The sequence below is a fragment of the Eptatretus burgeri genome, chromosome 6 (assembly GCF_056783735.1).
Source record: "Eptatretus burgeri isolate ZD-2024b chromosome 6, Ebu_testis_v1, whole genome shotgun sequence".
Lineage (NCBI taxonomy): Eukaryota > Metazoa > Chordata > Myxini > Myxiniformes > Myxinidae > Eptatretus > Eptatretus burgeri.
In genome coordinates, this window is record NC_140966.1 from 87,791,918 (window position 1) to 87,805,387 (window position 13,470).

The 13,470-nt window shown below is 39.0% G+C and overlaps 1 protein-coding gene and 1 long non-coding RNA gene across 8 annotated transcripts in view; one reads left to right on the forward strand and one right to left on the reverse strand.

The window, feature by feature from the left end:
- The window catches only part of LOC147025273 (uncharacterized), an 82,311-nt gene extending 68,999 nt beyond the window's left edge, over window positions 1-13,312 (reverse strand). Inside the window, exon 1 of the long non-coding RNA XR_015059419.1 lies at window positions 13,125-13,312. This is a non-coding gene — a long non-coding RNA (uncharacterized LOC147025273). The remainder of the gene's footprint in view (window positions 1-13,124) is intronic.
- Window positions 1-13,470, forward strand: part of LOC147025274 (adhesion G protein-coupled receptor L2-like) — a 410,056-nt gene that overhangs the window by 39,621 nt on the left and 356,965 nt on the right. For all 7 annotated transcript variants that reach the window (XR_015059417.1, XR_015059418.1, XM_085886098.1 and 4 more), the window contains exon 2: window positions 12,212-12,407. Coding sequence is in view for 5 of the 7 variants with exons in the window: in XM_085886098.1 (XP_085742224.1) it covers window positions 12,212-12,407 (196 nt within the window). In the remaining 2 variants the exon portion in view is untranslated. The remainder of the gene's footprint in view (window positions 1-12,211; window positions 12,408-13,470) is intronic.

A 13,470-nucleotide genomic window follows, 5' to 3' on the forward strand; every position in this document is an offset into this window, starting at 1 on the left:
GTCTTGTCCACCCCTGTGTTGTCCTCACCGAGCCCTGATTCTTTCCCATGTCCCTTATTTCTCCAAGTCTCCCTGTATTTTGTCCTTCATCACTGCATCCCTGTTGCCCGTCCCTGTTGGTGTGTTGTGTTAGTATGTTGGTATCCCAAAACACCTTAATGACCAATTGCTTCAGGAGAAAAACTCAGGATTAAATTCATGTAGATGGGGAATGCCCCACATTTAAAAGCAATGTTGGAATGTAAGCAATTTGTGTGGTGTCAGTCCAAGTCCACACTGCAGCCATTTATGTTGTACATTAAGTGTGAAAAAAAACAGACACTCGGGGCCGGATTTATAGGCAGGCGACCCAGGTGACCGCCTGGGGCACTGGGCTCAAGGGGGCACCACCTGCTCGGTTCTGCATGTGCCTGCCACAAAGTTATAACAAGGAAATATGATGCAGGAGGCCATTCGGCTCATCATGCCTGCACTGCACTCACTCCAGATTAAATGAATCTGTCAAGTCAACGACTTAATTTCATTGGAGGAATGGGGGTATGAGAAAAATGTTGCAGGCTCAGGGATATCACCAGGATCAGGATATTAAAAATGAAATGAGAACGGCACTCGGTAGAGCACATACCTCCACCAGGCTGAACAGTTTACATTTTTTTATGACATTGATAGGCCGGATGTGGATCTTCACCAAAATCAAATCAATTCGTCCTTGTCACACACCCATGTCCACCAAGTGTTGTCCAAATCCGTCCACAGCGTTTTGAAATATTATGCTATATATTGTTTTTGGCCCTATCTCTTAACGGTGAAGAATCACTTGGAAAAATAAAAAAATTCTCAAATCCACATCTTCACTAAAATCAAATCAATTCTTCCATGTCACACACCCAACATGTCCACCAAGTGTTGTCCAAATCCGTCCACAGCGTTTTGAAATATTATGCTATATATTGTTTTTGGCCCTATCTCTCAACGGTAAAGAATCACTTGGAAAAAAAAAATTCTCAAATCCACATCTTCACTAAAATCAAATGAATCCATCAATGACACAACCTAACCTGTCCACCAATTATTGTCGAAATTCATCCACAACGTTCTTGATATGTCATGCTCACAGATAAACAGAGGTGAAAACATAACCTCTGTCCAACTTCGGTTATGGAGGTAATAAAAATTTAACCTTTTTATCGGGGAAGTGGGGGGGGGGGGGTAAGGGTCGGCTGGGGTCGCATATGTCCCCTTTTTTCATTTCCCCTGCTTCCAAAATGCAAAATCTTCCTCCCTATACCATTCTTCCAGCCATAGGTTGGCATCTCTCACTCTGCTCATAAATTATATTCCATTTCCTAATCTTTGGCGAATGCATGACCTCATAACCCTTTGCTTTCAGCTGTATCCACAATATCCTGAATCTATTTTTCAAATCTTCCAAATAAACTTTCCCTGTATCATTTGCTCCTCGATGTACCACAACCAACGTCTTCCTGCCGTGACCCGATACGATGTCATTTAACCTTCCTTCAATGTGCCTAACTCCTGCTCCTTCAAAACTGCACACAGCTTTATGTCTACGATCCTTCCTGCAGAATGAAGAATGATCTGTACATTTAATAGTTTAATCGCCAACAAAAACTGTCACCCCAGACCTCATTGCTACCTACCTCGATTCCTGCACCCTCACCACTGTCTGCACTCGCTACTCCATCACCACTGCCTACCCTCGCTACGACCTCACCACTGACTGCCCTCACTACCCCCTTATAAGGTATTTGAAAGTTGAAGAAATGGAGAGGGGGTGCCGAAGACGCCCCTTGCCTGGGGTGTCATTTGATCAAGGACCGGCCGTGCACACACTTGACATATTTCACACAAATATACCAGATCCTGAATGAGAAAGAATCAGATGAGACAGCTTGTGTTTAGATGAGTTTACTCTGGCTAACTCAGCTCTCAGTTCCCAAGAAAAGATATTTATTAAAAGAGTTTAATGCTAATTGAGTGTGTATTTTCTTGCATTAATGTTACTCTTTAGAAATCCCTCCACTTGTTCATATATTTCTTCCACTTCTTAATCATCGTAACTCGTCGTTGGGGCATATTCGGTTGAATGATTTTCAGATGGTATTTTTTTGGGTTAATTGAAGAATAAATTTTGCAGTTCAACCAGACAAACTCTTGGAACTTTGAATATTTCAAGCTAACTCAGGTTTTCTGTGGAATCCAACTCCACTCACTTTCCTTTTCTTAGCCCGTTGTGTCGAACATTCAACCATTTTTCAACTGTAATTAATTTTCTCATTTTTGTCCGACTTGATTCAGCACAATTATATCCCATTCAATGCTTTCGAGTTATTCTTCCAGTGTTTTTAGATTTTCTTTGATTTGAAGACTGTGTCCATGAAACATGTTTAGCTTCAATGTCTAACTGCATATGAGTCATATTCAGAGGTTCTGAGCAATGCCTGCTCTCTCCTTAACATGACAGCAACATTATTCAGTCATGTAAGAGCTGTTGGGGAATGAGGGCCTTTTTTTTTTCACTGGCGATGGTATATTGAGGGTTTTAGCATACTCGCCATGCTTGCTTGTCATTGACCGTTGGCGAGGGAAAACTTTTCATCTGGTTCCTATATTCCTTGACCTTTCCAGCATCAGTGCCCCTTCTGGTAGTGACAAAGTGAAAATACCACTGACTTAGTTCTTGGAGTCATCAGAATGTGCAAACTACATTATTACGATAAGGCAGAGTTCTTTTGCTTATAGAGTGGATACTATATGGAAATCAAAATCTAATTATAGAATTTCCTAACTGACATTCTAAAAATCCTGATGCCCCTCCCCTCTCCCCCACTCCCCCAAGGAACTGTATGGAGAGGATTAACGTGAATGAAATATGATGATGGAAACACACCGTTCTGGTAGCCCAAAATAAAGTTAGTTACTTGACTGAGGATAAGGCAGAGGTGCTGGGCAAACACTTCACAAATGTTACCGATGAGTGAAATCATGATAAAGGTTTACAACAAATAAACAACAATTCCTGAAGTTGTAACTAGACACTTTATGATTATCAACCAGATATAGTAACCCTTTTTCAGATATCGATTTGTTGTTTTTTTCCATTAAAAAAGCTTCCTTATGCAATTTGGAAGGCAAACAATGGTGCCCCCAGGCCACATTGGTTAACCTTTTATTTAATGTTCAAACACATGAATCAAAAGGTGCTCAAAATTTTTTTTTTTCTCGATCTATGTCATTTGGTTGGTCCTCAGGAAAACACTTCAGTGACTGGAAACACTATTTTTATGGCAACCCATTAGGCTGAAAAAGATCAAACAACTCCACCATCTTTTCATCCTATTTCACTCACCTGTCTCATAAATTAAAGGAAAGGATTGTTAATGAGCCTTTGGGATATTAAAAAACAATTTTCCGTACAATTTGCTGCAAAGTGGTTTTACGATTGGATGTGGAACCAGTGATCATGTTGTTGTGTTGGGCAATAACATCAAGAAAACCTTAAACAATCATGGGCTGTTACTTGGAGTCTTCTTAGATATTCAGACGCCTTATGATATGTTTCGGCATAAAGATCTTAATTTTGTTAAGTTCAGGGCAATATGTTACAGTGCATTTCATAAGATTTTTTTTTTAATTCGATCGAACATTTTTCCGACTGAGAATTAAGCACAGTCTTCCATCTGTCAAACTCACAATGATATTCCTCAAGGCAGCAGCATCAGTCTGACACTTTCCAACATCATGATTAATAATATTATTTATACTCAGCTCGTTTTGTTTGCTGATGACATTGCTTTGTGGATTTGTGGTAGGAATGTAAAATTTACGATCAAGAAGCTCCAAGAAGATATCTGTTAGGTGGAGCAATGGGTCCAAAAATGTCGAGTCAAATTTTCGGCAACAAAGTCTAGAATAAAGTAGATACATATTTCAGCAACAGTCGTATAAAAAACATCTTGCTGTGTCTTTAAATAAAAGATTTATGACATCTGAGTCACAGTTAATGGTAAACATCTTAAAGCTGCTTTTGAAGCTATATTTTTGGAGTCAAATTTGACAAAAGATTAACTTGGAGAACCTATATTACAGGATTTATCCAAATATGTACAACGGTTATGTCCTCATTTAATGAGAAGCATAACAGGTACAACATGGTGAGTGCACGATAAAGTTTAATATGATCATATCTATAGCCCTTATTTGCTCACACCAAGACTATGAGAGTCATGCCTTTAGTGGTGGCAAAAAAATGGAAAGAAAAAAATCTCGCAGTGATCCAATTTAAAGCACTCCGTATATGTCTGCGAACTTTATAAGCCGCCCTATTTCAGATCTTTCTGGGGAAATGGCCCTGCCACTGCGATGGGAGACTAATAAATTGAAATATTGCACTAAGGTAAGCTCTGCTAGTGATAACCACCCAGGCAAAGACGGATTTGTAAACTGTTGGGAATATGAAATGAGCTGGAAAATTTCCGAATCGACATCATTTGGAATACTATGTACGAGCGTAAACTAATTGTATGAATTTGGATGTTGTCCCAGTGAATATCCTGTATGTAGTGGCAATATGGCCAGCCTCCTTGGCCTTTTTTTTGTTCTTGACATGCTCACTGTGTTCATCTAGACTTGGTTAAAGTGATTGACAGAGGTAATCTGGTGTTGTCACAAAACCAGGCATTGGAAGACATCCAAATGATTCAGGGGTAAATCCTTGCACATGGTACACAGATGACTCCAAAGATCCACCATCAAGGAGATATTTATCCGCAATATCAAGCTTGTCAAATCCAACAGGCTATCCAGCTCCCTCTCTGTAGTTTCAGCAGAAATGTTGGCCATTGATGTGGCAACCAATTGCATAATTGATTTTAACCCTTTAAGTGCAATTCCAAATCAAATTTCCGACTTTAACCATTAAAGTTTCTTCCTCATTGTCTGCTCTTACATGCTTTTGAATCCCAAAAGACCTGATGTAGATGTGATCTAATCCTTGAGATGCTGTATCTGCTTAACATTGCCAATCAGATTGACAATGAATCATTGAAATGGCATGTAAAACGAGGAGGAAATGAGGTTTGTGATCGGAGAGCCAAGCAAGTGAACCACTTGGACCAAAAACATTCTGATTTCTAAAAAGGATTCTCAAAAACGAAAGGTCCATCAGATGTCCAATGCTTGAATAATGAACAAGTAAAGGAGAAGTGGCAGTTCAGTGGGATGACTATTCGAAGGGAAAATTTAATTGTTATGTTGTACATCCAATAGTTGTAGGTCATACAAACTTTTCTGAACTTTCTTGAAAAGATCAGGTGATCTTATATAGATTGAGACTTGGACATTGTGCATTCAACTTATTTCTACATTGAATGGGATGTCATTCTAGTGGGTTATGTGTGCAATGTAATGTACCTGAGCATGTAGGAACACTTTTTAGAACAATGTGTGCTATCTGAAGAATAATGAACACACCTTTTTCATTCAATCAAACTAATCTGGATTGTTGCTCAGGGACTGCATGACCTGCTCAGCAAACTGGATTACAAGTGTTACTTTTAAAAATCAATCAAAATCAATCCAATAGTCCTATTCGTAAAAGGAACTAGCACAAAGGTGTAGAAAACCAGGGGCCTGATTCCACTATGTATTCACACTTTATTCTTAGACTGTGGTGTCTATAGAGATTCACAACTATGAAGATGTCACTCAATCAAAAAGAATAAGGGGAATGAAAAAGAAGAAAGAAGTGACATCAATAATGGTCAAAACATTCTGGGTATAACCAAGATGGCTGCCAACATGGTCACATTTTCTATGAAATAGAGGCATATCATTAATGTACTTCTGAAGGAAAACATCAAACCAGGTGACATAAAAAGGATACTGTTTGAACAATTTGGTTATGTATCTCTTTCACGTAGTTGTGTGTGTGTAAATTGTGCAGCAAGTTCAAAGTTGCCCAACAATTGATGAGCTATCTTGAGTGCTCAGATGCAACCAACTGCTGTCATTCAAGCAAACGTTCAACATGTTGAACAGCTCTGTATGTGAACAATTGCAGAGAATCGTTGTGTGAAAAGAGGATTACGACGTGAAATTGCAGAATAATTGATGTCACTGTTTGAAGTGTGGAAACAATCATTTATTGTCACTTGGAAAATTTTAACAAGCTTCTTGCAAGGTGCACATCAATGGACCTCACTTTTGATCAAAAGAGCTGTTGATTTCTTGAAGAATATTGTGACATGTGATGAGATATGGTTTTTATCATTTTATGCTGGAGTCAGTGTGAGTCAACATGGAGTGGAGATAAAATTCAAAGTTCAACCATGAGTCAGAAAGTTGATGGCAGTCATGTTTTAGGACCCAAACAGTTCAGTTAATGTGGAATTTATTGAATGTGGGAAGATAATAATTATTAATGCATGATATTACAGTGGCTATGGATGGCAGGATGGTCTCGAGCAGGGGTCGCCAATCCATGGCTCCTGAGCCACATGTAGCTCTTCTACAATCCCAATGTGGCTTGCAGAGCCTCAAAGCTTATCGGTGCAAATGCACACATAAAGACCAAATAAACAAGCCAAACACTTGATTCAAAATATTATGATACAGTATTTGTTTATAAAACATAATTACAAATGACTTTTGTGGTGTATGTCCATTCAATTTAAATCCACCTGCTCTACCTGCTCATCATATTGTTACCTCCGCCACCGAAGGTATATGGAGGTGATGTTTCCACCCATGTCTGTCTGTGAACAGGGTATCTCAAAAAGTTGTGGACAGATTTGGACGAAATTTGGTGGAGAGGTTGGGTGTGTAATACGGATGAATTGTTCAGATTTTGATGAAGATCTGGATCTGGATACTATAATTTTTGAGAGTCATTCTTCACCATCGAGCGATTGGGCCAAACTCGATATATAGCGTAATATCTAAAAAAGTTATGGGGCTAAGCGCATGTAAGTGGTTACCACTCTGTTTGAAAAATGTCAAAAAATGAAGTTTGTTCCATTGCCTTCTCACTACATTTTCCTGAAAGTGTAAGTCTGAGTTCAGAACAAAAAACCGTATAGCTTAAGCACATATACATATACCGAAATATGATACTTTGAAGAAGGGGTACCTATTCTGATGGTTTTGTGAGTTTTCAATGAAATTACCTAATTTTTCTTTTTTTTTCTTTTTTGGCAAAATAAATGAAGGCCATAGTATGTAACTTATTCTAGCAACTAATCTAATAATCAAAATACCAATTTCTGGGATTATTAAGAAATAATACATACCTATTTTTTTATTACTGCTCTATTCAGTGATAGTGGGGCAACTTAGCATAACAATTGTGCATTTTGTGAGGAAAGCACCAAATTTGGCGCACTCGTAGCCTATCATATTATGAACAGATTTGGATATTGGGCCATCTCAAAATTTTTGATGGCAGTGGAAAATGGCTGCCACAGCCATCAGCGGCTGAATTTGAGATGGCCCAATATCCAAATCTGTTCATAATATGATAGGCTACTAGTTTGCCAAATTTGGTGCTTTCCTCACAAAATGCACAATTGTTATGCTATATTTAGCTAAGTTGCCCCACTATGACTGTCAGATGCTGAAAAGCGCTAAAAGAGATTTATCGAACAAATTCTTGGACGTAAATTTTCAATTCAATCAATTCTGGGAGTAACAAAAAGCTCTCTAGATTCTCCAAAACTTTTTTTAGCTGCCTTCTAAATTAATAAAATATTTTTTTAAATACCTGGAAAAATATTTAAAATTTTTTTAAAGAAAATTAATTTTTTAATCAAATTCAAAAAAGGGTGACGTGCAGTCGGACAAAAATGCAAAATTACTCTAAACCAAAGCCATGCATGTTTTCAATATTTTTTATACTATTATATCTATATCACTGTGCCCCATTTGTAAATAAATTTTAGTGAAAACAATCTGATGCACAGAAGAATAAAAGCGTTTTTTAAAAAAAACGTGACGTGCAGTCGGACATTTGGGTTGGAAAGTTCGGTCAAGCCGCTGTAATTAAGTATCCACGCGGATCATCTAAATTTTTTTACATTGATTATTGGTAGTAAGTTGAATAATTTAAGACATGTAAATATGAGTTATTGATAAACTAGTCAATTTGTTGGGGGATTTCATTGTCCCAGGCTCTAAAAGGGCAATAAAACAAGAAAAAACAAAAATATGCCAGAATGTGCATATATCATGAGAATCCACCACTGACAGACACAAATGCTGATTTTCTCAGACGGTGGGTGACAACCTTTTGATTAGATGAGAAATTTCATATGGAATGTTTTATATGTTGTATTTTTGCATGGTCTAATATATGTCATATTTTAAGGTGAAACAAGAAAAAAGGCCAATACTGGGCATGTATATTCAATAAAAATCCTGTAGATTCAGTAATATACATCATAGACCCATGAACCTATATATTTTAAGGTCCTATGGAACACTGTCTGTGCAATGAACCAAATTTCATGACCAGTAGTAGTCTTTGTGACTTTCAAAAATGCCATTCAAGTCAGGGTATGCCCTAAAATAGGGGTGGTAACCACTTACATGCGCTTAGCCATGGACGGATTTGGACGAAATTTGGTGGAGAGGCTGGATGTGTAATAAGGACGAATTGTTCAGATTTTGATGAAGATCCGGATCCGGATGCTAGAATTTTTGAGTCATTCTTCACCATCGAGCGATCGGGCAAAACACGATATATAGCGTGATATCTCAAAAAGTTATGGATGGGTCCAGACGACACTTGGTTGGGTGTGTGACAAGGAAGAAGTGATTCCATTTTGGTGAAGTTCTGAATTCCGAGAATTAAAAAAAATTTTCAAGTGATTCTTCACCATTGAGATATGGGGCCAAAACAATATGTAGCATAATGCTTCAAAAGGTTGTGGATAAATTATGAGAAAACTCAGTGGATGAGTTGGTTGGGTGACATTGGATAAGAACCAGTCGATTCGATTTTGGTTCAGGTCCAGATTCAGATCCAGCCTATCAGTGGGATACAAAATGTAAACTGTTCAGCCTGGTGGAGGTATGCACTCTGAGTGCCGTTCTAGTTGTTCTTGTTGTTTATTGCCCCAGGACTGTCTCAGAGGCATATATCTGGCTTGTCCTGCTCGAATAGGCTTGTGGATTTTTGATGCACAGCAATGTATGCTAGCTGTCCCAGGTGAAAGTTGTAGTTCGTTTTGCTGCCTGCTTAAAAGAAGAAGACATTCCTAGAAATGATTACAAATCCTGCACTTTCAGACTGAAAGTGGCTTCTCAAGTATTTCTATCTTGTGGGCATTGCAGGTCACATAAATCAAATGAATGTTCAACTTCAAGGCCAGGGAAACACTGTCTTCTCTTTGCAGCAGGAGTTTTTGCCTCTGAATCCAAATTGAATGTGTTCATTAGATATATCGAGACAACAGACTGACTCACTTTGAGACATCACTTAATGAGCACTTTGAGGTCCATGCACTGTAGAGGATCCAAGCAACTGCTTTGATTTGCAACAGCTCGTGATGTTTACATTCGATCTACTAATACCATTAATTTCTCATTTTATGGACTTTTGCAGACACAGCACTTGGTTCAAGTTCATAATTCGTCTTATGTGTAACCACTGGGCTTGACAGTGTTCCCAGGCATCTCATTTGTTGATTTGAAAGTTGAAGTTGCAGTCATCAAAGAGTCGGGACATTTGGGCATTGTACAAGGAAAGAAGCTCCTCTCGTGCCTTTTATATAACCTCATGTCCCTCTTCCTCTTGAAGTGGGACTGAGACTTCAAAGTTAAACAATTTCTTACTCAGACCATCTGATTTAAAGTGTATAAAATAATGTTCATTTTTCACATTCATTTTACATCGAAGTGTTTCAAAGTGAATGTATATCAGGTGTGTAGCACTGCACTTTACTGTAGTGTATTCGGCCAATGTTTGTTCATATTTTGCACCATCATTAACACGTCCACTGGGTAGCGGGAGACGGAGTTTTGCAGTCGTTTCTGTGTCCGTGTGACAGTGTGTGTGTCCAGGCAGGCCACAACGTTTTTCTTTACCATTTAAGCTTTTGTCATCAAATTTTCAATGAGAACGGCACCCGGCAGAGCATATACCTCCACTAGGACGAACAGTTTACATTTTGTATCCCACTAATAGGCCGGATCTGCATCCGGACCTTAACCAAAATCTAATCAATTCGTCCATGTCACACACCCAACCTGTCCACCAAGTTTCGTTCAAATCTGTGGATAACTTTTTGAGATGTCATGCTATATATCGTTTTTGGCCCTTTCACCCAATGGTGAAGAATCACTTTGAAAATTCTAGTATCTGGATAAGGATCCACATCTTCATCAAAATCGAATGAGTTTGTTCTTCTTGCATACCAAACATGGCCACCAAGTTTAGTACAAATCCATCCATAATTTTTTTGAGATATCCCGCTCACAGACAGACAGACAGACAGACAGACAGACAGACAGACAGACAGACAGACAGACAGGGGTGTCAGCATAATCTCCATCCACATTCGATGTGGAGGTAAAAAATCACGACCAAAAGCCTATTCATGGATTGGCCTATTCATGTTCCCATCTGAATGTGATCAGATGTTTCCATCTGATCATGATGTAAAGTACCTGGTTCAAATCCCATGCATCACATATTGTATGTACTTATCCATTATCGACTCACGTCCTTGTAATTCATGCAAAATTACTTTGATAGCCACTCATGCCTGTCCTGTACATGATTTATGTACAATCTGTCCCATGAATTTGTGCATAAGTCATGTCAAAACATCTGCCTGCAATCCTGGTATTTGTTCTCTTTATAAAGATAAGATTGTTGCATGAAATATTTTCTGCAGAAAGACGAGTCATGAATGCAACGAGGGACAGCATTATTACAGATTTTCTTGTATGATGGTAGTGTTCCAACATGCCCACAGGGTATGGAAGTAGAAATGAAATATCAGCTGATTGTTCAAGTTCAAAATTAAAAATATAAATTCTCTCTTTTGCAGTGAGGTCCAGTTAAAATTGCCAGATCAAAAAAAAATAAAATGGTTTAAGCTTCAATATTTCATGAAATGACTTCATTTTATGCCAACTACTTTTCATAAACCATTTGTACACTGAATTGTGCAACATACAAGAGTATAGTTCCAAATATTCTACAGAGTATGATTATCAATGTTTCAGAAAAATGATCCATCCATCCATTGGGACCATACTCTATGCAGAGCGTTGGTGCTGCCTAAGCAGTCTCCTTGGCTAGTGGGTACAATCTTGGATGGGTTGCCACTCCGACACAGGATATACCAGCATGCTGGCACTCATTTTTCTGACCTCAGTCGGATGACAGGCAGAGTCAATCCCACCTGGTATTCAACAGCCGAGGGGGATTTGAATTCAGGATCAGGGGATCTCAAGCCCACCACCCTAACGATTAAGCCAACACCAGGCATAATACATATCCCCTCACGAAACTATTAGCTTTTTTTGTGTTGCAGTTACAGAGGCGAGAGAGAGAGAGAGAGAGAGAGAGAGAGAGAGAGAGAGAGAGAGAGAGAGAGAGAGAGAGAGAGAGAGAGAGAGAGAGAGAGAGAAGAAGGAGGAGGAGGAGGAGGAGAAGGAGAAGGAGAAGGAGAAGGAGAAGGAGAAGGAGAAGGAGAAGGAGAAGGAGAAGGAGAAGGAGAAGAAAAAAAAAAAGCAAGGACAGTCTAGGAACATCTTGAGATAAATATATAAAATATCTGGTTACCGATCATACCATAATCAATGCAACCACGGGTCAGAGAACATGGGGATGTATGGAAAAGCATGATTGTTGGTGAACATTAAACATTTATGCGGAATTGAGAGAGACAGATCTTGGATAAAGTAGTTCACCTGAATAATGTTGTTCAATGGGAAAAGCTGTTGGAAGACAGTAGGTCGCATGAATGATAGTGGTAGCATTTGGCATGGCATGAAGAGGGTGGTGTTTGTTTTGTGTTGATTGAGTGTTCGGTCACTTCCGTGCATTCTGGGAGACTATAGGAGTTAACATACCTGGGATATACTAGGTGGGCCCATCCGAAGAAATACCTGCACCATTATGTTTGTGGCTCTGTGTTTAGCTTATTGTTTTTAGGTCTTGGTAACAAGATGCTGTTTGCAGGTGGAACTGGGCTTATTCGGAGGGAGCTTGCATGCCAAGGATATCTCTTAGGCCTGCGTTGCCCTGGTAATGACGTGATCCGTGTGGAGAATGCCAACTACGGGCGAACAGACCCTCAGGTCTGTGATGCGGATGCCTTCCAGATGCACAACGTACGCTGTTTTCTGCCAGAGGCGTTCAAAATCACAGCTTTGCGGTAACTTATATCTCACCTCCTTTCACTGTGTGCCTCGTTGCATGTTCACGTGCGCTTTTACACATTGGGGATGTTACAATTTACATTTTAATATCTTAACTTTAACATTTACATGTAAAATCATTTTATTACCCTCCGTCCATCTTTCCAAATGAATAGGATAGCCGTTCAATTGGACAAGTCTTTCCCATCACCAAAATATTACATTTTTCTTTTTGGATATCATATCGGTAAGCATAAAAATACGAATGTGTTATGTCCGTGAATATATAATCGGAGAGAGTTACATTAAAGGGCATTTAATTGAATCATCAAGACTACCATGAAATCCTCTTAAATTTGATCAACATGCATTAATTTCGTTTAAAAATTTCATTAATTTTGTAAGTATTTGTTGAAAATATGTCAGGATTTCAACCGACAAGAATCCATAGCCGTAACCACTTTTCTTTTGAACTGGAGTGAGTGAATGCATAGGTTTCTGGGAGAACGTGCCTTTTCACAATGGAGGTTTGACATTGAGAATTTCTCACGAGGAATCGCTTTTTGGATTGGGAGCAAGTGAACGTGTGATTTTCGAGGATGAGCACTTAGCACTTTGTCAGAGCACCAAGTATTATATGTTTAAGCTTCAACTAATTTATTTATATTTGGTCAATAATACCGTTGGGTAGATGGAATGAGTTGGCAGCATGGCCGAGAGGATATCGCACTCACCTCTGAGCTGTGTAGCCTTGGTTTGAATCTCGACATAGGTATAAACTGCCATCCTGCTATTTCACATGCATCGATGTGAACCGTTCATGAGAAGGACACGTCCGCCAACAGTGTCCATTGATGGACGTTAAAGATCCCTCGGCATCTTTTGTGAAGAGGAGGCAATTTATCACCAACACCCTGAACAAATAACAAATTCCTGCCATGACTGACTGTTGTTAAGGCAACAGCAAACCTCTCAACAGAACCCTTGCCAAGAGACTACTTCCGCAGCACTGACATTCCATAACGAGTTGAGTACATACATGATGAGTATAGTGTAGGTAAATACAGGGTGATTTATTTA